Raw genomic sequence first — 26,505 nt, 5'->3', positions numbered from 1 at the left:
GGGGTGGCGTAGTCGGACTAACGTGTGGCTATTGGTACCATTGTTTGGTGCTATTTGGCAGTATTACACTCGCCACCACTCGCCACATATAATATATATAAATCAGATGTTCCTCAAATAGGTAAAAAAATTATGAGAACACTTCAATCACATATGTAAATGAAAACACAAATAAATTAACCATTTACACATCAAAACGTTTTTAATGAACATATGTATACATTCCAAATCCAAAGTATATTGACAGACAGACCGGCAGGCAACAGACAGACAAGAAACACAAAACATGTTTACCTGTTTGAGGAAACCTGCATACACACTTTCACTTTCTGGATGAGATTAGCCACCCCTGCTCTAGAAGAGTAGAGTGCACGGGAACAGCGTAGCGGGTGACGTCATGATTTCAAATCCGCGTGCTGCAGGGGGAACACGGGCGTCCTGAATGTCCCGTAACAGCTGGACCACCGGAGTCAAACTATAGTACTCTACAGTGAAAAATAATAAATGCATAAAAATCACAGCACTTTATAATAAAAAAATGATACACTCAGTAATGTCCTACTACGTCCGCTTTTATACATCTCTTAATTAATGTGCATTATTTACTATGGACTCTGGACGTAAATGCGATCATACGTGACTCGATCAGGCGTAACTCGATGTAAGGCTATAGTAATATCTGCGTTCGATGTAGAGGTGGGCCGGCTGGTTATTTAAGATTTTTGTTTGTAAGTTCCCTCCCCTTTGTTTAACGGCGCGTGTTAGGTAATAGGTGAAAGTACAATCAAAACTGAAGCCGAAAGTGTGGTCAGAAAGACAGCATTAGCTATAGAGATATAACTGTGTTAAGGCAAGCGTATTTATATTTAAAATATTACGTTTTTTTTTCATGTCGTATAGAAACGATAATTTGCGAACATAATCAGAATAACTATTCAGCTGGGAATGAAGATCAGAAGTCTCGTCCTTGCTTTGATCTTTTTCGGGATGGTCGTTAGCACTGATGGTATGTATCACACAAATTATGTACCATGTAACTCGTATGATAGTACATCCTCTTACCTACTGTATTCGTATGCTGGTCATATAATATTTAAGGGTCATGATTAAGACGGTTTTAAGAAAAGTACTTTGGTGTACTAATTATCGTGGAAATATATGCTTATGCGTAGATAATTTATAATCGATGATTTGTCTATTATTTGCCATCTAAAAGTAGATGGTAGATATTTTACATATAGTGCTGCTGTTGCAGGTTTCCAGCTGCTCGGCTCTGCTGGTCCTCTAACAGCCCGGCTGGGAGGAGCTGTACTGCTGCCCTGCCTTGCGGACAGACCCCTGCCTTTGGAGGAGCTGGAGGTGGACTGGAGGAGGACTGACTCAGACACCATCGTGCACCTATTCCAGGGGGCTCAGAGCAGACCTGAATCACAGGGGGACGCATACAGGGGCAGAGCGCACTTCTCTCAGGAAATCCCCAAAGGCAACTTCTCTCTGCTGCTTGAGGGTGTGAGGACTGCAGATGCAGGAGTGTACAAGTGTGTGGTTTATACAGAGCAGGAACACCATGAAAAGCGGGTGGCAATACAGCAAGTAGGTAAGTTAGTCCAACTTAGGCTCCTGTCCAGTCATCTGGGTGATTTTCAAAAATTGCCGGTTTGTCCGAGTTTAGCTTTGCAGCACTTATGACTTAATGTTGCAAGTTACAGTAGAGTACCAAGTAATGAAAAAAGCACCAATATATTTCAATATATCCAAGCCACTCAGTATCATCACACACCTGTTTGCAAGGGTCCTGAACACATTTACTAATTGTTTATTAAACAATATGTACAGCCCTACGTGTCACACTGCTCACACTCACCCTAATCAATCTGATATTTATTACTACAAGAGATGAAAAATCTTGTGCTCTTTGGCAAAACCAAAAAGATCAGATTTACGAATCTTCCTGTTCTTGTTCCAGAGCGACTGGTGGTGACTGGTGCAGATCAGGCTGTCTATGCAGATGCTGGAGAGGATGTGACTCTTAGCTGCTCTGTGGACACCCATGTTAATGTGACAGAGCTTTATGTGGAATGGAGAAAAACAGACGATGACATCTTGGTCCTTCTTTATGATGGAGAGATCAGACCGGAGTCTCAGCCTGAGAGATACTCTGGAAGAGCTGAATTCTTCATTGAGGAAATTCCCAAAGGAAATTTCTCAATGAAACTGTGGAAAGTCAGGACTGAAGACAATGGAGATTTCATGTGTGAAGTCCACACAAATACTGATTCTGCCAATACAACAGTCAGGATATCACCACTGGGTAAGCCACCAGAGGAAATTGTTTTAATATGTTTCTCAACATTATGTTTTGTGATTGATTTAATTTTTATTAGAGTCTGCTATAGACAGATTACATTTACATTTGCAGGATTTGGCAGACGCCCTTAGCCAGAGCGACTTACATAAGTGCTTTACATAAGACTCTGCGATGAATTTCTGATGCTAGCTCAAGCTATGAATACCATCTGTCTGAAAACTCCGTTGAGAAGTGCAGAATTGTTTTTTTTTTAAACACACACACACACACCAGAGAAGAGCCGAGTAAGAGTACTGAAGTACTACGTCAGGTATTTCTGAAATAGGAATGTTTTGAGTCGTCGCTTGAAAACATTCAAGGATTCAGCTGTTCGGACATCTAGGGGGAGTTCATTCCACCAATTAGGTGCCAGGACAGAGAAGAGCCGAGATGTGTGTCTTCCTTGTGCCTTGAGGGGAGGTGGGACCAGTCTTGCAGTGCTGGAGGATCGGAGAGATCGTGGTGCAGTGCGGGGTGTGATGAGGTCCTTTAGGTAGGATGGTGCCAGAGGATTTTTGGCTTTGTATGCGAGCATCAGTGTTTTGAATCTGATAATGAGTGTTCTGTACTCTAAGAGGCTTAAATGCACACAAAATTAAATAAGCCTAAATACTGAATATTCCTTCGGAAATGTATTTTTTTTTTGTAACACTTTCGCCACATTGTTAGTAATTTATAAACATTCGTAACAATGATGCATTCATAAAGCATTATAACCATTCCTATAAGTATTTATCAAAAGGCATAACACATAGCCATGTGTATTATACATAATGAATGCTTTATGAAACTCCTCTGTAATGCACTATTGTAGGAATTATTAGCTCAGGTAAATTTGAATATCTCCACCAATATGCTTTGAAATTAATTAACTTTTAATTAATTATTATTTAATGCGGATTATTAACCAATTGTTATGCCGAATGGTCGGCTCCTCCAAACTCAATTGTGAATCCCTGTGAGTCTGTTAATGTGAGACTTAAATGGGATTCATTAATAACCAGTATCGCTTAATAACCTGGGTTAGAAGGCTCATCCAGCGAGCTGCGTCATCAGGTAATGTAAACGATCGGTAGCGAAGCTCCCCTCACGGCCGATGAGAGAGAGTCTCGCGATATTTCAGGCGAGTTTGAGGCTTCAGAGCGTAGTAGCCAGATCGCACAGAGGCAGGGACTATTGTGAGCACTCAATGACGGAGGCTGAAGTTGTGTAAAAGACATACATTTATTCCTACAACTAACATAAGACAGACATTAGACCTAATACAAACAATAAACACGAAATAACGGAATAGACGCAAACAATGTAATTATGGAAATGCAATGACCAGATTTAAATGAGTAACCTTAAAAGGGAAATACTGTTCTGCAAAGCAAGCAGTTTGTGGAAACATGACCCTAAAGTCATATAGCAGGTTCACAGAACCGCTTAGGTTGTTAGAAATGAAAGATAGTTGGTTTACTTGGTTGCAGAGTGGGGGGGTCTTGGCAGTTGGTTGCAGAGGCTGATGAGCTGAGGGGTGATGGCACTCAGGGAGGCGCGGCGTTTGCAGCACTTGTTGGAGTGGAGCCCCTTTGATTCTCTGTCCTTGTGAAGCTTTGTCTCGGTTGCAGTTCTTTGTCCAGCTGGGTCTTCACTGGCAGGCTTCTGGAGGGCTTCTTGTGGGCTTCTCTTCTCCTGGGCTGATGTTCTCCACCAATCTCTTCAGGCTGATGGTCTTTCTGCTCTCCCCTCTCCCTTCAGGCTGATAGTCTTCTGTTTCTCCTCCTAGTTTTGTTCTGAGGTGCCAGGTTTTATACTCTAAAGTTCATCAATAGGAATGACCAGGAATTCGAAACCTGCACCAATGGAAGAACATCCATTTGGCGGGCTTTCAGAAGGGGGTTTGTATCAGTCCTTTTGAGATTTACCACTAGACTGATTCCCCCTTTATTGATGATTTTCGTTAAGTTGGTGTAACTTTTGATATATCCATTTTCATGGTAACCACTGACCAGATTTGGAATCAGGAGTGATTTTCCATCAGTTTGATACCAAACATGCCATACCAGCCTAGCGGTTCACACTTCATACCGTCTATAATAATTTATTAACAATTACTTATATCTTGAATGTCACTGACTCACATCAGTATATGGTATAGGTGGTTTGGGTTGCACCTCAACAGATGTTACACTTTATACAGACATATTCACATTCAAACAGCACATCTTACCTTTAGATAGACGTGGCTGTTAGTCTGTGGTAATACCAAATTAAATTGCACATCTGGGAACAATATATTTTGCTTGGTCTGAATTATTGCAATTGATCTTCTCCCCAGAATGGGTAATATACACCTTAATTCAGTTCTGTTAATATACTGTAGGATGGTAGAACACAAAGAGCTTGCTGACGGCCACAAAGATCAGATAAGGCCACTGAGGAATGTGCAAGAGAAAGGGGGGGTTTGTCAAACAAAGAAAGAATCTCTGAAAGTTAGCACACATACAAACTCTGTATATTGAGACTAGTAGTCATGAGTAAATAAATATACAGATATACAAAAGCCAAACTTAAAAGAAACCTTCTTAAAGATGTTGGTCTGTTGGGTGAGTGGTATGTAAGGCAGAATGTCTAGGAAGGGGGTCGTGTGCCAAGTCGAGGGACCCCTGTCCTTGAGGTCCACTCTGCTGTCTGTAGGTCCCTAAATCTTTGGGCAATAAAAATTGGAGTGTTGGCCTCCCTTGTTATCTGTGTGTGTGTGGGGGGGGGGGTCACGGACCCCCCTTTGCTGCCTAGGCCAGCAAGTACCTCTCGTACCAGGGTAGACCTTGTCTCAGGCCACCTGGAATTTAATCTCTGTGATATGTGCATGTGTGATCCTACACTATAAATACCTTTGTAATGCATTGTAATGGTTTCTTTCAGTCTGAGCTGAAAGAGAAGGCAAAACAAGCCTGGATAAGCCTCAGTACTGAAAGCACCAAGAAACTTGGACATTCCATGCCACTATTTGAGGCTATTAAAAATAAGTAATATGCAAAAAAAAAATTACCTATATTTTTATGTAAAATTTAAAAAAAATAAAGAACATATATTTCTTTATAAAAGATCTTACACTTTTTATAAGCTCTTTTACAACTAATTTCATGAAATTAATCTTTTAGTTAACATCTCTGGCTGTTTCTAATGTGATATATTTTTGTAAATAATCAAATGATTTTTATTATAAAACCAATAAAGTTGCAGCATTTTAGTGAGCTAAGTGTTCCTGTGAGCACTATATTTCTATTGTATCCTGTATTTAAATAGATACATTGTTGATTTCATGTCATATTTTTTTATTTTTACTTCATGTTAGAACTGCAGAATGAATTTCACTGGAATAAAGTGCAGTTACTGTTAATAATTGTACATAACTCTGAGGCTGGACTGAGCTACTTCCCTTTGTCAGGTGTTCCTCTCCTGAGTATTAGCTCAGTTCTGTCGCACTCCTCTTTCTGGTTTCCACACTGAATTGCACTGTGCTGTTGTTATGAGCTTCTACTGAACGGTCTTGATTGCTCCCTGTGTGCCTGCTGCTCCTTCTTTGGGTTTAGTGAGGATGTTTTTCCCTGCTACCCTTCCTGTTCAGTTTGAATGCCACTTCTTTGATGTCTGCTTTACTGCTTAGTTCTAGGACAGATATTCTGGCTTCCTGACCTTAGCTTTTGTTACCGACTGATTTGTGTCTATCATTCCTGTTATCCATTTGCTCTGTTTTTGTGTCCCCTGATCTTGAGGATTCTCTCACTATGTCAAAATACACTTAAAATCATTTTCCTTTGGGTACTAAAGTGTCTTTTTTCAGTATGAGGTAAAAATATCTCTGAAATAACACCCATCTGAGGAAGGTGAAGATTTGTGCTTTAGTTTAGGAAATGAATTGACGGGTTGCATGAGTTGCTTATGCTCATGTTGCATGCCTTTTGTGTCAGTTAAAGTACAGTATGCTAAGCAACATGTGTTTTTGAAAAATGCTTAATGAAATTTGATTTTTTTTTTAGGCTATTCATCCCTGCACTGGTTGATTTTAGTGCTGTGTTTTGCTGTTACGCCTGTAGTGCTAATCACAGCTTTCTCTCTAAGGCATTTAAAACTACCAGGTAAGTGACTTTAATTCATATTTGGCCTTAATTCCAAATTCAGCCAGTGAAGCACAGGTCAAAGATCAGCTGAATTACTATGGAATCTCTCTACTATCATTTAAAATTGACTCAGTTTCTAATTACCACTTATGCTGGAGGGGCTCACTTGCTAAATGCAAATGTTGAAGTTTGAATGAACTCTCATGTGATGTTAAATAGTATGTGGTTAATTTTTTGTATACTTTTTGTTTATAGGTGAATGCAAACAACCTGTGTTGTATCACTGTTTATACATCACAGTTCCATCCTTCATGGTTTTCATAGCGTTCATCCTGTGGGGTGTAACTGAAGGTGAGTTTATAAAATGTGGATATACTAACTGATTTATGTACAATAGGGTGGCAGTATTTATAAGTGTAGCACCCTTTCCCCGCACACTGCAATTATAGGAAAGGGGCCCTGGGTGCGTCCCACACCGGCTTGTTGTTTCTGTCGCCCTCCTTACCATCCAAAACTCTAAGATAACACAGTTAACAATTGACTGAATGCAAACACCCTGAAGTTAATAAAAACAGAAAAAAAAAAAAATAAAAAAATATATATATATATATATATATATATATATATATATATATATATATCAAGCAAAGCAATATAGATACATATCCCAACCCCAATGATTACAAATAACTGAGTATTTCAAAAGCACAAAAATAAACATGCCGCCCTGTGTCCATGGAATAAGACAAAAAGGGAAAATGGAAAAAAAAATCGCTGCAGGCCTGTTTCTGTGTTTGGCGCGGTGAGTCGGCACTTATTCGGTGCCGGAGGAACCCCAGGCTTCTCCGGTAACTTGGGGCGCTGTCCGGATTATCTCCTTCGGGGCAACTCCTGGGAGTAGGCTCTCAGATAAGCCGGTCCATCCCTTTTTTTCCGTAGCTGGAAACTGTCCGTCTCCTGCGCACACACTCTTCACCTTGCTCCTCCGGGGTCCTTTGTCCGACCCTCCTTTCCCGCCGTTATTCTCCTCCCCTCTCACATGACCAGAGACACATCTGCTCGAAACAGAATTTAACCCCTTAAATTCTGGGGTAACCCAAATTTACAAAAAACTTAATTTAAGCAATGAAGCAGATACATAAAATAAATAAGTCTTAATACCATCTCTCACAGGGTTACATAGTGAAGTATAGTGAAAATTGGTGGCCACATCTCCAGGAGGGGCCAGGGATCTCCTTAGTAAATGTGTGACGTGTGCAGCTCATACAGCTCATACAGCTCACGTTACTAATGCAGTCATAAAGTAAGACTTTTGATTATCTGCTGTTGCCCTCACCTTTATGCAGCCTGTAGTTACACATGGGATCGCACAGTGTCTTAGGTTGTCCTGTTGCTCCTGCTTGTTTGTCCACATATTTTCATCTACATCACATATGATCTGCTGGGATGTTATCACAGTTATGGCATCGTTTTGGCAACATGACTAATACAACAGATTTTTGGACTAAATTCTATGAGAGCTGAAACTAAATCATTTGTAAATTAATGAAAACAATGTGAAATTACATTCTGTTGTGAGAAACTGACTTAAGGGTGTGCAGATTTATATATGTGGTTGTGAGAAGTACCATTTGAGAATTTGTGCAAAGCATCCATCCATCCATTCTCCAAACCGCTTATCCTACTGGGTCATGGGGGGTCCGGAGCCTATCCCGGAAGCATTGGGCATGAAGCAGGAAACAACCCAGGATGGGGGGCCAGCCGCCTTATAGCTTTTCAGCATTCTTCTTGTATAGGACAAATGTGTTCCTTAGGCACTGTTCAAGCAAACATTTTTGTCGCTTGTGCGTGTACAATGTAAGTACCTCATTTGCATGTTTGATGCTGCCCATTGTGTCATTGTAGGCTAGGGCTGGGAAACTCCTTCTATAAAGGCATTCAAATTATTATCATGTGGTGATGTAATTTATTATCTGAAGAAATTCAAATTATTCAACGTATCCAAATGCTACTTTCACAGTGGTATATGTTGAATAATTCAAATTAACAATTATGCTACATACGCAAACCATCATCACACAGTAGCCCAAACCAACCAACTGTGAAAGGTGAAACCTACAGTGCTGGCCTGCTACTGTCTTGGAAAATGATGAGGGGGCAGTAATACAGCGACTTGCAAAAGTATTCCTCCCCCTTGACAGTCATCATGATTGTCTAGAATATAAAAAATATATGTACACACAGATGACTTTAACATAGACGTTAACATAGTCTTTGTTGTCAGTGAAATGCAGGTGTTTCTTAATGAGTCAAAAACAACATTCATAGCTTTGAAAAAAATGGGTGTCCACAGCATCTGGTTTGTGGAGCTATTGCTGTACTGATTTAGCCACTTACCTGAGGCAGTACCTGAAGGCCACATGTCATTCGCAGTGACAGGCTGCCAATTATTGTCACATGAAAATGGTTTTATTTGACTTTTCCAACACTGTTCATCATAGCAGTTTATTTCACCAGCTGTTTTCTCCACCAGACTGTCATGAACAAACAGTCATGAATAGTCTAGATAATCATGATGAACAGGTACCTTTAAACTGGGGTAACCTGGTATTGGGCAGGTCAGAAGCTACCAAACAGGTTTCAGTTTTGCTGTCTGTATCAATATCTTAACAGTTCACATTGTCATCATTATCGCTCGAATAAACTGATATTTCAGTTTGTTTTGTTCTTAAACTTTTTTTACCGCATTATTTATTTATTTATTTTGGCTGAAGGCTATGTTCCACTCATGAATCCTATTGATTAGTTACTGTAATGAACCCATAGAAGTGCACAGAAAAGTTCATGATTATTTATTTATTTAGCTATCTATCTATTTATTTATTTTGCTGCATGATGTTATTTTATCCAGTAGGGTACTTCCACAAGCATTATTCGGGCGTAACACTGTATGGGGTGAAACGAGGTTACCTCAAGTCCTACGTTTCTATGTAAAATTCCATACCTGAGACATGCTCATGGTTAATGTGAAGGAGGTTAAAAAATAGATTCCATTGACCATTGTGTGATGCCTGGCTCGTCCGCTCCTCGTGTGTGCCACGCCCCCTGATTACCCACGTGTGCTTCCCTGATCGTCTCCAGCTTTGTCCGCTTCCTTTGCTTAGTCTTTGTGTATTTAAGTCCTGGTCTGACCTGTTCCCCTTGTCCGTCATTGTGGATTCGGTGTGGTGTGTGTGTTTCCAGCTCCTGTCCCGTCGTAATAAACCCCAGTTTAGCCCTGATCACTGCCTGCCTGCCTGCCTCTCCTTACCTGCCGACCTGCACGATCGCCGCTTCCCGCGAACCCGATCGTGACACATTGAGAATATGAAAAATATTTGAAATTCGTATTCCCCAGGCAGGGAAGGTTAACTCTGCAGCACTGTCAGAGCGTAGGTTACCCATGTGTTATACATGCTTCTAAAACAAAGACCAACAAACTGTCTATTGTAGATAAAGCAAAATCTACCGGAACATTCAGCAGATGAAAATTTTGAAAAGAGATTCAAACAGGAAAAACTGGCATGCTGGACTAGAGAACAATTTTTTGATGTGTCTGTAGATATTGTAATAGGAAAAGTTTCCCTCAATGTTGCCTAATATGACAATTTTCTTCTCAGGATCCACAGAAGAGGCTGTTACTTGTACCGCCATCAGTCTGCTGAATGTCCTCATGTTGTTTCATTTGATGCCAAAAGATTTATTTACTGGTATGTTTACATACTTTCATTTGTTTCCATGGTTTCCTTATATTTCCTGCATACACTGATAAATGCTGACAAGCAATGTGTTTACTAAGAAAATGGCGAAAATTTAACGTAAGAAATGCAGAAGAATTAACACAGGGTGACCCACATACTGTAAGTACCCCTACATTTTAACAAATAGAATTTATGTGTGGGGCTAATTTATGTGGGCCACCCTGCATTTCTCTATTTCTGTGTTGCAGAGTAAGATTATTATTAAATAATTACTATCAAATCATTTAAACAAAAATTTTAATTGCAACAGAAAATGTTTTGTATGTCTTAAGCTGTTATATTTTTTATTAGATGTGATTGATACATGTTTTGATGAAACCTTTAATGGATGGAAATGTAAATTTGAAAGCTCTCTGACAGCACTAATTGTTTTACCATTAATTAGGGGTAATTAGGTGACCCGTGATAAGTTAAGTGCGGGATATGACATTCCTGCATAATTTCATTATAAAACTCCCTGTTTTACAGGTATAGCAAGGACGATTAAAGATCGGGCTCACAGACTAGGAAGTGGAATCTTTATCATTTATATATGCACATGTAAGTTTTTAAGTGTGCTTACTAGGCAGCACTAAAACAAGAATAAACCAGCAGTAACTGGTAAAATATGCTGCGGTGCATCTATAGCAACAGACATCCGCATGCCTGTTGTGCTTCATGACTACAGGCTTTAAAATCAGGGCTCGGTTCCCATTGGAGACACCAGGGCCCTATAAAATTAAAAAAGGTGAAGAACAACACTTATTAAAACAAAGACATCAGAATTAGAACAAAATTAGCTAATCGGTTCACCAGTAGTGGGGGATATTTTCCGTACGTCGCTTAAATCATGTGAGATCAGACGCCTCATCTTGGATGTGTTAATGCCGGTGAAACTCATCTGGGAAAAGTCGTTTTTTCAAAGACAGCTGTGTAGTAGATTAGTCTTGCTGGATCCATTCATCCGAAATGATTGTGCGTGCCCGAGCTGATTGAAAAACCCATATATATCGAGTTTAAAAAACATGATCAGCAAGTCTTTGAAAGGCTCCAAAAAAAATGACGAAAGAAAGGGCACACCTTTTCACACAAGCGACGCAGGACCTCGTATTAGAAGGATATGAAGAATTCATATAATTCCATCCATCCATCCATCCATTTTCCAAACCGCTTATCCTACTGGGTCGCGGGGGGTCCAGAGCCTATCCCGGAAGCAATGGGCACGAGGCAGGGAACAACCCAGGATGGGGGGGCAGCCCATCGCAGGGTACACTCACACACCATTCACTCACACATGCGCACCTATGGGCAATTTAGCAACTCCAATCAGCCTCAGCATGTTTTTGGACTGTGGGGGGAAACCGGAGTACCCGGAGGAAACCCCACGACGACATGGGGAGAACATGCAAACTCCACACACATGTGACCCAGGCGGAGACTCAAACCCGGGTCCCAGAGGTGTGAGGCAACAGTGCTAACCACTGCACCACCATGCCTCCCCTCATATAATTCATGAAACATATAAATCATGTGTCATGCCCGGCTTGTCCGCTCCTCATGTGTGCCACTCCCCCTGCTTACCCACGTGTGCTTCCCTGATTGTACCCAGCTGTGTCCGTTTACTTTCAATCAGTCCTGTCTATTTGAGTCCTTGTCTTATCAGAGTTCGATGTCTGTCATTGATGTTAGTTGGCGTCTGATGTATCCTGATCCCCGTCTTTTGATTAAACCCCTTGTTTTGCCCCGTATTCTGCCTGTTTGCTCGATCCTTGCCAGCCTGCCTGTCCGAGCGATCACCCAGTCACGCTGAACGTGACATCATGAACATGCCTTTATATTTCTAAAATAATTTAATTGAATTTAACTGCTCAGTCGATGTTATATGAATTGTTGACTGTCAACTAATAACTGTTGAAATACTACAAATACTCTCTATACCTTGTGTAAGTGGATTATCCAACTATTTCTTACTTACAGTCACTCTATAGGTGTTTGAAAGTATAATTTGTAGCATTGAATAAGAAGCATTACTTTTATAACCCATTTTAAACTGCATTATATAGGACCACTGAGCATCTGTTTTTGTGCCATGTATTTTGTCATGACTGACTCTGCTCTTACTTCTTTTCAGTTGCAATCATTGAGTTTACAACAAATTATTCCACATATACCGCTGTGAAAGTAGCATTTGGATATGTTGTTGGTGTATTTATAGCTACAATGATCTTTATAGTTTCTTTGCAAGGTAAGTACTTTTAGTGGTCAGGGGCAGAATTAGCTACAGAAATGTTTCTTTAAACAGATGTAAAACACAATTAAATAACCCTGAAAAACTAATGATTCAGGTCACTTGCAATTATGAATGTGAATCGTCAAAATAGGGAAATCAGATCCAAACTCTGTGGACAATGTGGTTCCAAAAAAATTGGAATTAAGCAATGAGGCTTGTAATGTAAACCTGGTCACCTGTGGTTAATTCTGGACCCCCCCCCCCCCCCCCCCGAACATAATAATTACCCACATATGTATACTCTTGATACATCATGTCAACCATATGATATCATTCTCCCATCCAATTAGGTTAACTTGAGAAATGAGAATCTGTATGGAGATGTACAGATACAAGTGACTTTGTTAACTACTGCAAATTCATAGATCCTTAGATCTTTCATTCAGACCCCACTAGTCTACATTTACACCGTAAACTAGGGTAGTTTCAGATGTCCCATCTTACACTTCTATGATCTGGACACACCCTAACCTACAGTATGTACATATGCCTAGCATGAACTTCCCGTAGCCTAATCCTGTTCTTACCTCATTTCAGTTGGCTACATTTTTCTTCAGGGGAACATAACACTGAGCACAATTAAGAAAGTGCTGGGCGGCATAGCTGTTCTTCTGATTATCTATATTTCATTTGCAAGTAAGTATGTTTCCATGTTCATAAATATCTGTTTGTTTTACAATCTGAAGATATCTAAAAAGGCATTATGTAGAGGAGCTTATTTTCTATATTGTAATGTAAAAGACAGAGATGACACAATGACAAAATTAGAGTCAGTCTAGTTTCAAGTCTACATCACGGTTCCAATTTGACATTACTATTTATCAAAAATGTAACCGCCTATTTGCTTTTTTTCTATTAGTAACTGATGTGACTAAATGGGAATCACCATTTGAACATTTAAAAAACTACATTTCATAGTTTTTTAGGCTAATACACATTTTCAAAGTAATTGCTATTTCAAATGCCTTTGAAGCAATGAAATTATTGTAAGAACCTAAGCACTTTTCTAATGTAAATTTTAAGATGAATATCTTATCAAAATAACATAATGTTGAAGACATCCCTTGCAGGAAGTTTTGGCATAAATTCATGAATTGGACCGTGCATGTATGCATAAATTGCCGCTCTGAAAACACGTCAGACTGGCCCTACTCTGGAGCCAGACCAAAGCATGTCCTGACTAATTCGCCCTCAACTATGTTAAAGTGAGATGATTGACTAATGAATCAGAATAACACAGACCCCAATTGTTGTGCTGCTAAAATAAATGCAGTAAATCGCAATTTTGTTTTTTCAACATAATTTTAAAGTAAATACTCCAGTTATTGGATAAAATTGATTGAGATCATGTGTGTTGTGGAGAGCGATATCTGCAGGGGACCAAGGACATATAGGGAGGCTCTGTGCGCACCAAAGTTAATCTATTGACGCAGGCTGCGGTGACAGTTGCAAGGCAAATGATATACAGGTGACACAATAACTACGGACATACAGAACTACATGTTGCCCAGATAAGGCGAAATTGCCAGAAAGTGGAAAAGTACGGACAGGGGCGGGGGCTGCTTATAGAAGGGGTATAAGACAAACAATGAACAACAAGGAAGTCGAACTCTGTGGAGGTTACGGTGCGTCGCAGGGTTCCCAGATCGATCTGTTGGAATAAAGGTTATTGGACGACTCATCCACACCTCCGGGTGATCTCTTCTCATCTACGGACCCGGTGGAGTCGGCGTACTCCAACAATTTGGGGGCTCGTCAGGGATGAGATAGAGGTTGGCATTTGGCAAATACCAGATGAGACCTGAGTGGGCACGGAAGGCTGCAGGCGCCACTAACAAAAGGTAAGCAGAGCCTGTTATATCAAAATCTGCACATTGGCTATGCTAAATAAAGTAGTCCGAAGTGTCCATCAGGGCCGTCAGTAAATTGAGGCGGCGGATGAGGTTGGGTAAAATAATATTAAGGCTGGGTTGGAGTCCCAGGACGGTGGGTTAGAGTCCCACTGTGGTGTCCTTGGTGTGGCAGCCCCACTATTCGCTGACGAGCGAATAGAAACACTGGGTTAGGGTCCCAGTGAGTCCCGGGGAATTCAGGACCCCCAAATGCTAGTTTGGCTAGAGGAATAAGGTTCCGCCTCTCTAAAACGGGTTGGAGTCCCGAGGTATAGAGCCCTCAAAGCACCGGGTTGGAGTCCCGAGGTTAAAATGCTCAAAGCACCGGGTTGGAGTCCCGAGGTTAAAATCCTCAAAGCACCGGGTTGGAGTCCCGAGACCAGGGGTCTCAAAGTACCAAAAAGTGTAATAGTGTCATTTTGTGTTATCTTGTGTTGCGTGTCAGTCTATGTATTGGTGGTGTGTGTTAGTTGGATATTCCACCCGGGTGGAAAGCGGGTGTAGAAAGTGTGGTTGGATTAACCCTAGCCCCGAGTGTACGGTTTTGCAAAGGGAGATGGACGAGCCAGAATGTATGAGGAATTCCATAGGAAAGTGGTCAACGGGGGCCTGGCTCCTCCAGTCAAGAAAGGGGCATGGAAGCCCCTATCAAGGCAAATGCAAGTCATAGGAGTAGCGGTGTCAAAGGCAGCAAAGGAGAAGGAGAGAGATAGGGCGGTAGCCACAGCAAAAGACAGGATGTGTACTGTGGTTCGGGGCGCGGGGTATCAGCCAGAAGATAGACAGTCCTTGGGCGAGTTACTGTGACATAGAAAAAAAAAAGGGAGCACGCTATTCTTAGGGACAAGGCGGCTAGTCAGAGGCATCAGGCGGGGATGATGAGGAAAAAGGAAAAGGCAGACAGGACCAGGTGGCATTGGAAGCTTGAGTAAGGAGAGAGCAGTTAGAGAAACAAGGGGGAGTAGATTCGCCCGGTCGGTGGGCAGGGACCAAAGCAGGGAAACAAGAGGATGGTAGAAAGGTGGAAATGTGGGGTCACGTTATGGGGGTATGGAAGGACGACCCAGAGGACAGAGCCCTTGCGGACCAGTTAGAGGAGCGGATAGCCAGAATAGAGGTGGCACTAAAATGGGAAACCTCACTCTTCGAGGAAAGGGTGAGGGCTCAGGGCTTTGCCCTCGATGAAGAGGGAGAGAGCGAGGGTGCGTGTCATTACAAGGTAAGAGGGCAGGGACACTGACGCATCCTGATGACATTAGCTTAACAGCTGTAGTACTACGCATTGGGAACGCCATTAGAGAAATGTTTCCTCCTCCAACTAGAGCAGGCATCCTGAAGCTGGCGTGGGATAAAACCATGCACCCCAGGGAATACCTGGATAAGTGAAAGGAGGATTGGATGCAGTGAAACGGGGTGTCACCCCGGACAGGAGGGGGTACAGCGATAATGGTTCCAGCGGGCTGTAATGGAGGGGGTTCCAGAGGGGGTGCGGGCTGCGATCCTGGACAACCCAGACTTACTAGGTGCAGACTCCCACGTGTGGGATAGGCATGTGATACACCACCTACAGGGGGCCAAGGATGAGGAAGAGAAGGAGGAGAGCTTAACCTTAAAGAGCTCCAAACCTAATTGCTGGAGTTGCAGGTGGGGGAGGCTAAGCAGAAGGCCAACGAGAATAAAAAGAGGGGGGCTGGGAAGCAGATGCTGGCAGAGTTGACCACAGGGGGGCCCACCCCCACTACCCACGCCAGGCCAGTTGGGAGGAACGTACCCCGCTCCACCCTGCCAATACGGCGGGTGGGCACCTAATTGGGGAGGAGCACGAGGTGGTCCGGGATGGGGATCAGGGGGCCGAGGTTGGGAAAGGGGCACTCCGAAGAGAGTAAAGCCGGGAGGAGGCGCCTGCTACCGGTATGGGAACTTCGGGCATTGGGCACTGCTCTGCACCCAGCCTGATGAGGGACACATGATGGCCCCCAACCCACAAGCCGCACCCCAGACAGGAGGCCAATATCCGGCTCTGGATGGTGGGAAGGGGGAAGATTTCTCCTCCCAATGACGCACCCCAAGAAACGCCCAGGACAGAGGAGAGGGCAGACCCTGTGCTGTTCCTCGTGGTCATGGACAAAAAACTGACATTTCTGGTGGACACTGGAGCCACATATTCCACTCTGAACATGGTTCCAAAGGACGATCAGGTGTCCATCCTCGGGGCCTACTCGATGTGGAGGCCCTGGATCTCACTCCTCGAGCCCTATGTCCCTCCGCCCGATCCACCTCATGTGACTCTGTTCTATGATAGGGATAGCACTGACTGGTACGAGGAGCTTTTTCGGAGCAGCTGGAAGGCTATAAATGGCAAGTTGCTTCCCAAAACATCTATGTGGGCCCCGAGGGGGTGGCCTCAGCTACCATCCTCACTCCCGAGCCGCAGCCATGGTACAGGATGGGTCAGGAGGTGGTTCCCCACATTTTACTTGCCCTGCACCCCAGACATCAGGCCAAAGATCTCGGCCTTATGGTCAAAAGGGCACGAGAAGCCGAGGATTGGGTGGAGACCCAGATCCCGGCTGCCATCTTCTCCCCCACATGCAATACATACTGCATTACAGTGGCAGCCCAGGACGCCGTCGCCCTTCAAAATCCTTATCTGAAGGTGTGGTACCTTCTGATTGGAAGCACGCCTTCATAATGCCTATTTTCAAAAAAGGGGATAGAAGTAATTTGTCTAACTATAGGCCAATCAGTCTAACTTGTATAACTGGTAAAGTTATGGAGGCTATAATCAAAGAGAAAATGGTAGATTACCTGGACTCCAATAACATTTTGTATGTTAGCCAGCATGGATTTAGGAGAGGTAGATCCTGTTTAACGAATCTGTTGGAGTTTTTTGAGGAAGCTACTCAGGAAGTTGATGATAAGAAGGCCTATGATGTCATCTACTTAGATTTCCAAAAGGCTTTTGATGTTGTCCCCCACAAGAGGCTCCTACTTAAACTCAAAGCGACAGGTATTTTAGGTACCGTAGCGACCTGGATTGATAACTGGTTAACAGATAGGAAACAGCGAGTAGTTATAAGAGGCACAATGTCACAGTGGGCTTGCGTTCATAGTGGGGTACCGCAGGGTTCGATTTTAGGACCACTATTGTTCCTAATTTACATAAATGATATGGATACCAATATATACAGTAAACTGGTGAAATTTGCAGATGACACCAAGGTGGGTGGTGTAGCAGATACTGAATTAGCGGCTCAGCAGCTACAGCGGGATCTTGATTTAATTAGTGACTGGGCCGATACCTGGCAGATGAAATTTAACGTCAATAAATGTAAGGTACTCCATCTAGGGAGCAGAAATATAAAGTACAGGTATTTCATGGGTGTCACTGAAATAAAGGTAGCTGATCATGAGAAAGACCTTAGTGTGTATGTTGATGCTTCCATGTCCCATTCTCGCCAGTGTGGGGAAGCAATAAAAAAGGCCAATAGGATGTTGGGGTATATCTCCAGGTGTGTGGAGTTTAAGTCAAGGGAGGTAATGCTAAGATTATACAATTCCTTGGTGAGACCTCACCTTGAATATTGTGTGCAGGTTTGGTCACCATATCTTAAAAAGGACATTGTGGCCTTAGAAAAGGTGCAGCGTAGGGCCACAAAAATGATTCCTGGTCTTAGAGGAATGTCATACGAGGAACGGTTACTTGAGCTAAATCTGTTCAGTCTCAAGCAAAAGAGACTGAGAGGGGACATGATCCAGGTATATAAGATTCTAACAGGTTTGGATGCTGTTCAACCAAATAGTTACTTCAGCATTAGTTTAAATACACGAACCCGTGGCCATAGGTGGAAATTAGCGGGAGAACATTTCAAGCTGGATTTAAGGAAGCACTTCTTTAAACAGCGTGTAGTCAAAGTATGGAATAGCCTTCCTGATAATGTAGTGCAAGCTGAATCCTTGGGTTCCTTTAAATCAGAGCTAGATAAGATTTTAACGACTCTGAGCTATTAGTTTAGTTCTCCCCAAGCGAGCTTGATGGGCCGAATGGACTCCTCTCGTTTGTATAGTTCTTATGTTCTTATGTTCAGCATGACCAGATATCACGGGACCATGGGAGGGAAAAAATGGACCGCCCGGATGCTAAAGTCCTGGTGGCCTCCCTCCCAGATTCCCTGGGAAAGTTCAATAAATAATTATTCGAATAACACAGCACACTCCATATTAAAAAGTAAAAAAAAATGTGTTCAGTCATACTGCTCTTTTAGTTATGGAGCAGTCAGTGATGTTACTTTTCATCCATCCATTTTCCAAACCACATATCATACTGGGTCGCGGGGAGTCCGGAGCCTATCCCGGAAACAATGGGTACGAGGCAGGGAACAACCCAGGATGGGGGGTCAGCACATCGCAGGGCACACTGACACACCACACACTCACACACGCACTCCTACGGGTCCGTTTTTGGACGCCTTTGGATTGTGTGGCGAAACCAGAGTATGCGGAGGAAACCCCACGACGACATGGGGAGAACATGCAAACTCCGCACACATGTAACCCAGGCGGAGACTCGAATCTGGGTCCCAGAGGTGTAAGGTAACAGTGCTAACCACTGCACCACCATGCCGCCCCTGTTAATTTTCCGTCAGATTATTTACAGGCATTATGTTTTTACTTTATTAATAACCGTTAAATTTGCATGTGTGACGGAACCCCGAATAATTTAATAAATAACACTACATGCTGTATGTGGGTTACAATTAAAAGGTGTGGGCACCTGGGCAGCTTTTCCAGCATCTGATTCCATAACCAAGGATAGTGAAATTAAGCTGGTCAAAGGGCTGAGTAGTATGGCCAAGAATGTCTTCACGATAAAATTTACTATCAATTGATATTGATAATTATCACGAAAATTGTCAAATCATTATTTCTTTTCAGTTTAAATTAATATTATTAATTAAATATTTTGTCCTAAGTGAGATTTGAAGAAACTAGATGGTTATTTGTGGTTTAAAACTATTCCTTATCATCAGAACATAACAAACACTTGCCAAACAGCATTTCACCTTTCACAAATCATGTAGAGGTAGAAATTCAACAGTTTTTTTTACTCAAAATTGACAAGACACACACATTCTTCCTGCAATTTTTCTGTGGACTGTCACGCCGTGTGGGGATGGAGCAGAAACAGAACGCAAGAACATTAACGGGAGACCGGGAACAGAACGGACACACATAACCGGCAAAGGGACAGGAAGTAAGACAACACCTGACAAAACAGGGAACACAGACAGGCAGACCAGGAAAGGAGACACAGAGGCCACAGAGATCAGAGGAACAAAAAGACCAGGAGTGAACCGAGGAGACACAGAGGGACGAGGAGCAGAGACAGGAGGGACGAAATAAGGAGTCTGAAAGGGAAAGGACAGAGGACAATATGGAGCACAAGGGGACCCTCTGCGGACGGAAGGTGGAAGCCGCAGGAGCAGCAGGCGCCCTCGAGGTCGGAGCAGAAGGGACCCTCGGCAGACACGAGGAGGGAGCCGAAGGGAGCGTTGGAGTGGCTGAGGAGGAAGGCGGAGGGACAGGTGATAAAGGCGAGGAGGGAGACAAAGGGGTGACCGGTGAAGGGAAGGAGGGAGCAGTAGCTGCCACAGGTGAAGGCGACACCACAGCCGGCAAAGGTGCAGGCGATCGAAGAGTCAGAGCGGGGAGGCCCGCCAGTGACTGTCGAGGCGGCAGAGTCAGGACCGTAGGTGGCCGAGGAGGCACCGCAGGCGAATGCCGAACAGGAGCCAGGGGAACCAAGGGCGAGCCAGTAGGCAGGGCAGGTGGGACCCAACCCCTGCGTTTGTGTCCTCTCTCCCTTCAGGACACTGAAAGGTGGAGCCCCGACTAGGATCCACCACACTGGTGTGATGGCTGGAGTGATTCACCCAAAAGGTCCATTAGGGCCATCAGGGAAATCCCTGAGGGGTCCCACTCGTGTTCCTCCTCCCCGACAGGGGAAGGAGCGCTGTTCAGAAAGTCCCGGACCACCTCAGGGATTTGGATCAAGGGAGCCGGGACAGGAAATAGGAGGGGTGGAGCCGGGACATCGGGCACGGGCGGAGCCTGGGCCGGGAGATCGGGCATGGGCGGAACCTGTGTTGGGATGTCAGATGCAGCAGCAAGCGGAGGCGGTACCTCGGGCGTGGCAGGAGCCGCAGCAGGGGCCTCAGGCACTGCCACAGGCGTGGGCGGCACAACGGCTGCTGGGACTAGTGGGTCAGGAACATCAGGTAAAGGCTGGTCAGGCAGCAAGGGCAGAACAGGTGGGTCAGGCAGCACAGGAACAGGCTTTGCCCCTTTAAAAGCTTTTGGGACCTACGGGGTGGTGTCCCAAACAGGCCTGGCCCCTTTAAGAGCCAGGCGTGTCCCAGTCAAGGAGTGTGCTGCTGATCCCGGTGGGGTAGCTGCAAGAAAGCGTTCCAGGGTAGTGCAAACACTGCAGGGTTTAGATTCAGGAGAGGCTCTTCCTGTGACCCGGCGAGGAAAGAAGACACGGGATCCTCTCGAACCTCGGGCTGGTTTAGCCAATACATTACTACCTGTAATAGACCAACGCGTTGGCTGTTGGCAAGCGGAGCTGCATTTTCTGGGAGTCCAGTCATATTGTGATGACCGTGTGCAGGGCGAGAGAACAGGAAATATGGAATCAGGGTTAGGCACATGGAGATCCAAAACAACACGGCGAAACACTTCTATGGCAGGACTGGGGAAACAGAATCAGACGCGGACTAAAATACACAGGACTAAGCAGAAATAACACATAACAGCTGGCCACAATCAGGATTGCACACGTGGTAAATGAGGGGTGTGGCACACAGGAGGATCATACGAGCGGGTCATGACATGGACTTTCATTTGGGTTGCTTTGGTTTCCCACTTGTTTTGACTGTGTTGTCTTTTGTCTGACTGACTACCCTATTGCATTCTCTCATTTGTTCAATAAAATCCCCACTTGTGTTTTTATGGCTGTGTTTGTGCTTGTGCTCCATTGCTGGTCCTCACAGTCACAGAGAAAGTGACATCATTTCCTTGTGATGCAAAGTGTGTTGCTGGTGACACTTTGGGTCTCAAATTATATAATATTTTTATTGAGCATTTGTTGTATTGATATTGAGGAAAATTATATTGGGTTAATTATTGTTATCGTTTTATGTGTGTGTATGTATGTGTGTGTATGTATATATGTATAGTGCCCCCCTACATCCTTGTTACTTTTGCATAGATCATTTTAATTTGCTTATTAAACTGGGAAGTACTTTCACTTCCCCAAATGTCCAAAATGGGATTCAGACCCAGAGCCCCTGTGCAGTGCAGGGTTTTAAATGCATTGGTTTTTGTATCTGGCATAAATTCCATGATGACTGACAGTATTCTTTCCTTATTGCAGCTGCTGTTGGCGTGTACCTCACAAAATATTTCACAGACACAGTGAGCAAAGAAATGCTGACTGTACTGATAGTTCCAATGATTGTAGTACTATTCCCATGTGAGTATATCAGCATGTTTGTACATCTGTAATATGTTCATATTGAATTTGTTTTGGCCATTTTTGGACCAGAAATAGACAGCAAGGTTTTAAAAAAACATTTTGTTTATTTTCACTTTGTGTGTGTGTATGTGTGTGTGTTTGTGTGTGTGCATGTGTATGTATACGTATAAAGGGTTTGGACAATGAAATTGAAACACCTGGTTTTAGATCACAGTAATTTATTAGTATGGTGTAGAGCCTCTTTTTGCGGCCAATACAACATCAATCCATCTTGGGAATGCCAGATACAAGTCCCACACAGAGGCCATAGCAATTGTGAGCCATTTCTCTTGCAGAACAGTGGCCAGGTAACTACTTGATACTGCTGGAGGAAAACATTTCCTGACTCACTTGTCCAAATGAGTGAGTGGCTCAATAATATTCAGATCTGGTGAATTTGCAGGCAATGGGAGATGCTCAACTTTTATGTTCATCAAACCCTTCTGTGAGCAGTCTTGCTGTGTGTATTGGTATATTATCATCCTGATACATGGTACCACCTTAGGGTACATAGTTTAACCCATTGGATGAACATGGTCTGCCAGAATGGTTCAGTAGTCCTTGACTACTATAGAAAAATATAGAAAAATTTCATAATATTGCGGCCCAATCCATGACTGACCCACCGCCGTGCTGCACTCTGTAGAGCTGTGCCATGTCATACCATCCGCAATAACACCAGTATAAATTTTACATGATAAAAAAGTAATTTATTGCACTATTGATATTATACAATCAATCAATCGATTATACAATCAATTTAGGGCTGCCATTAATGACTATTTTTAATAGATTAATCTATCAGCTATTATACCGATGTTTCAAGTAATGTAAACAATTTTTCTTTCGGAAATCAGACTGACTGTCTTATTTAAGTTAATTTTATTTTGATAGGTACATACTGTCATTGTAGGGTTTTAGATAATGGACCGGCTTTTTGGCACTATACAGACATTTACTTATGTCCACAATTAGAGATATATTGTGATGCCCAAAAGTTAGGAATCTGTATAAATTCGGCATATCCTTGTGTTTATTAAACATAAAGTTAGCAAAGTGCACCACATGTGGCTTTTGTTAAATCATGGAAGTGATGAAGAAAGTCACAACATCTTAAAAGAGCAGATATTGTGGATAAACCAGGTAAAAAGGCACCAGTGGAATGGAGGTATTTTTGCAGTTTCAAGTCTGACATGTTTATTAAATGTAGCAATACTATTGCACTATTAATCTGCTTACCAAATTGTGGGTGTAAGTAAACGTCCGTATAGTACTGAAAATTCAGCATCCAGACAAATGTTTCGCCCGTCATCTGAAGCCCTGGTGAATATTGCACTTGCGCCAAATTATTGCCTGCAGTAGTTCAGGGAGTTTATACTAACATGCACATATAATCATTCACTGTGCTTTAGACAAGATGCTGACTGTTTTAGGACGTGCATTATGGAAGTAAATCATTTCCCAGTGCCCCAGCTTCATTTTTATTTCAGTTAATGAATATTCTTTTTAAAATTAATTTCCATTTTCATTTCAGTTTTAGTTTACGATAAAAACACTGGTCCCAACAAGCCGAACAACATGCACGAACATACACACTAGGGTTGCCAGTCAATGTAAAATAAACCCAGTTTTTAGCCTAAGTGTTTTTACAAATACTTATTCAATGGAGATTCTAACGTAGCAGGAAGATGATTTTATAACTTTGATGATTAGTGTATCTAATAAGGACAAAGGATATTATAAGGCTCTCCATACTAATGGTAATTTAATAAACAGGAATAAACAACATTTACGGGGATTGTACCTTTTCTGGCAGTCCAACATCCAAAGTAGCAGTGGACTGAAGGTCTGTGTCATACACAAACGGGCACAGGGTAGGGAAGGAGGAGCAGGAGTCAGGTGAACACATGGTTTAATTTGGGAAAACATGCTCAAGAACATACAACGACATCAATGACCAGACTAGAAAATGTTGACAGAAAAGCACTTAAATACACAGGAGTAATTTAAACAGAACTTGGAACAGCTGATAAAATGAGGATTCCACACGAGGTAGATAAGGGGACAAGGCACACAAGGGAATCAGAATGGTCAGCACATGACAGGAACCCCCTGCCCCCCCCCCCTTCCCAAAGGCAACAGGAACAGGACCGACACGCAAAACATGGACAAAAACACCAACCAAGAAACCAACTGACAAATCACAGAGCACACAGACGCACACTGGGGCACCAGAGATGGGAACACAGAACCCAAGGACACCAAGGACGGGGACCATGAAGGGACAACACCAGAGGACAAACTGACCAAAGTGACAGAACCACCAGGGGGAACAAAACCAACAGGGGGGAAACCAACCAAAGGACGGAAGGGACCAGGCAGGAGCAAAGATTTCACCCACCCTTAGCACTCTGGGTATGCAGCAGTCTGGGTGGTAAGCCTCTCAGAGGCTTCTCCATACCGTAATTCTCTCAGATGTGGGAAAGACAGGAAGGTGGACTCATCCGAGAACAATACATGTTTCATATTGTCCACAGCCCAAGATTTGCCCTGCTGGCACAATTGAAACTGATGTTTGGCATTGGTATGAGTGACCAAAGGTTTGATTACAACAGCCTGTTGGAAACTGGAAAGTCAAGGTGCAGTTTTAATTCTGCAGAGTTGGACAGCTGTAGTTTTGGGTCTTTTGGATGCAATTTATGTTAGTACCTATATATCCCTTTCAGACAGCTTCCTGTTGCGTCCACAGTTACTTCCGTTGGATGTGGTCCATCTTTCGTGATGGAATGCTCTCAGTACACCACAAAGACTTTCTGTCTTGGTCACAGACACACCAGCAAAACACACACCAACAGTTTGGCCTCTTTTGAAGTCTTTTTTGTGGATTGCAATATTTTATGTACAGCTGTGCTATTGCTCTGCTAATGCAACTTTCGCACTCTGCTCTTACTGATGGAATGTGCAATCAGTGATATCTGGTCACCATGCCGTGCATATATAGGTGGGAAACCTCAAACAGTATTGACCAGGTGTTTCAATTTCATTGTACTGTATGTGCGCATGTGTATGAATGTAAAATATGTATGTATGTATTTATACATATTGGTCGATGTGATTACCCTAGTGTGCACACTGTTTTGCCTTGGTATGTTTATCTACATCTGGTCCACGATGTTACACTCTCTCGTAGGGAAGTTTACATTCTTGCAGACATGACTGTCTTAAGATCAGTGTGGTTAAAGTCCCCAGCTGCAATCATCACCACATCTGGATATGCCTTTAGCTGGTTATTAATAACTTTGTGTACTGGTGTCTGTGTGTGTGTGTGTGTGTGTGTGTGCATGTGTGTGTTTTGGGGGGGAAGGAAGTACATATTTGGCCGTAATTACTACTATCAGCACTTCACCATTAGGAGGAGAGCTGAATTTGTCTGCTGTGTCCGTGGCAGTGTACCAGCTGTTCATGTAGACATGCAGTCCTCCAGCTTTGTTTTTCCCGGAGCCGTTAGTGCTGTCCTAGCTTGATAGCAGCATCAGGAATCAATTATAATTTGTAATTCTAAGTAATGTGACTGAACAGAAAGCATAAAAACAAAGAAATTGCCTGAGCTGACTTAGACAAAAAAAAGTGTTTCAGGCTGAGGACCAGGGCCTGTGGTTAGTGATTAAATACCAAAATGATTTACTGATGTAATGCATTTGTAGTCCGGTCATACTGTACAGACCTGCCAAAACTGTCTGGGTCTGGGTTTGATGATCGGTAAACAGTAAAGTTTTACTTACTTTACAGTAAGGTTTTACTCATAACATACTTGTCATAACACATTAGGAGGTATATAATGCTAAATTAGTAAAACAATGCTGGAGTGAATGAATGAAATATATTATAATGAACTGATTGACCATGGTGTAGGAAGGTGTAGTAAATGGCAGGAGGCAATAAAATTTGACCAGAAGGTGGTTGTATTGCACCCGTAACAGTCACTCAGACAACACATTCACTCTGCCACCATGACCATTGCCCCGCTTACTCCTAACACGCATGGTAAGCACACACACGCACACACTATGTACAGCAATTAACATTAAACACTACACATGACATTACAACAAAAGACATTATCGTGCATTGCAATAGCAACAGTTTATACGGTTGGCACCAGTCCAATTTGCCGCGCTGCCCCATGGTAGCCTCCGTAGCTATGCATTTAAAGAAGCATGGCTAGGAGTACATTTACCCACTTAAATCATGGTAGCTATACATTTGGCTTATACGTTTGTACATGAAAACTATTCTTTGGGCTTCAGCCTTTAGGTGGAGTGGTGGCTTTGAGCCTAGGGATGTATATCAGTAACAGGAAGATTGCTGGTTCAGATCTGATGAATGCCTGCAGTGATCCTACTCTGTTGTGCCCTTGAGCAAGGCTCTTGTTCTGAGTATGATGTTAATCTACATCCAGCCCTTTAAGGAGGTCCTTTAACTTACAGGGGAAAAACTTGGGGGTTGTTGGCA

The 26,505-nt window shown here is 43.0% G+C and overlaps 1 protein-coding gene across 7 annotated transcripts in view; it reads left to right on the top strand.

Moving 5' to 3' along the window:
• The first annotated feature begins 775 nt into the window (after positions 1-775).
• Positions 776-26,505, top strand: part of LOC125723787 (uncharacterized) — a 102,680-nt gene continuing 76,950 nt past the window's right edge. The window contains exons 1-10 of one of the 7 annotated variants that reach the window (XM_049000559.1): positions 776-1,006; positions 1,256-1,597; positions 1,967-2,311; positions 6,376-6,474; positions 6,712-6,807; positions 10,116-10,205; positions 10,725-10,796; positions 12,367-12,480; positions 13,063-13,161; positions 21,853-21,951. In XM_049000559.1, the coding sequence (XP_048856516.1) occupies positions 946-1,006; positions 1,256-1,597; positions 1,967-2,311; positions 6,376-6,474; positions 6,712-6,807; positions 10,116-10,205; positions 10,725-10,796; positions 12,367-12,480; positions 13,063-13,161; positions 21,853-21,951 (1,417 nt within the window). In that variant the 5' untranslated portion in view covers positions 776-945. The remainder of the gene's footprint in view (positions 1,007-1,255; positions 1,598-1,966; positions 2,312-6,375; positions 6,475-6,711; positions 6,808-10,115; positions 10,206-10,724; positions 10,797-12,366; positions 12,481-13,062; positions 13,162-21,852; positions 21,952-26,505) is intronic. The other 6 variants (XM_049000558.1, XM_049000563.1, XM_049000557.1 and 3 more) reach the window with 6 other exon arrangements.

This window comes from Brienomyrus brachyistius, unplaced genomic scaffold (genome assembly GCF_023856365.1).
Source record: "Brienomyrus brachyistius isolate T26 unplaced genomic scaffold, BBRACH_0.4 scaffold51, whole genome shotgun sequence".
Classification (NCBI taxonomy): Eukaryota; Metazoa; Chordata; class Actinopteri; order Osteoglossiformes; family Mormyridae; genus Brienomyrus; species Brienomyrus brachyistius.
Note: the sequence above shows the minus strand (reverse complement) of the source record. Positions and strands in the feature narration are given on the sequence as shown.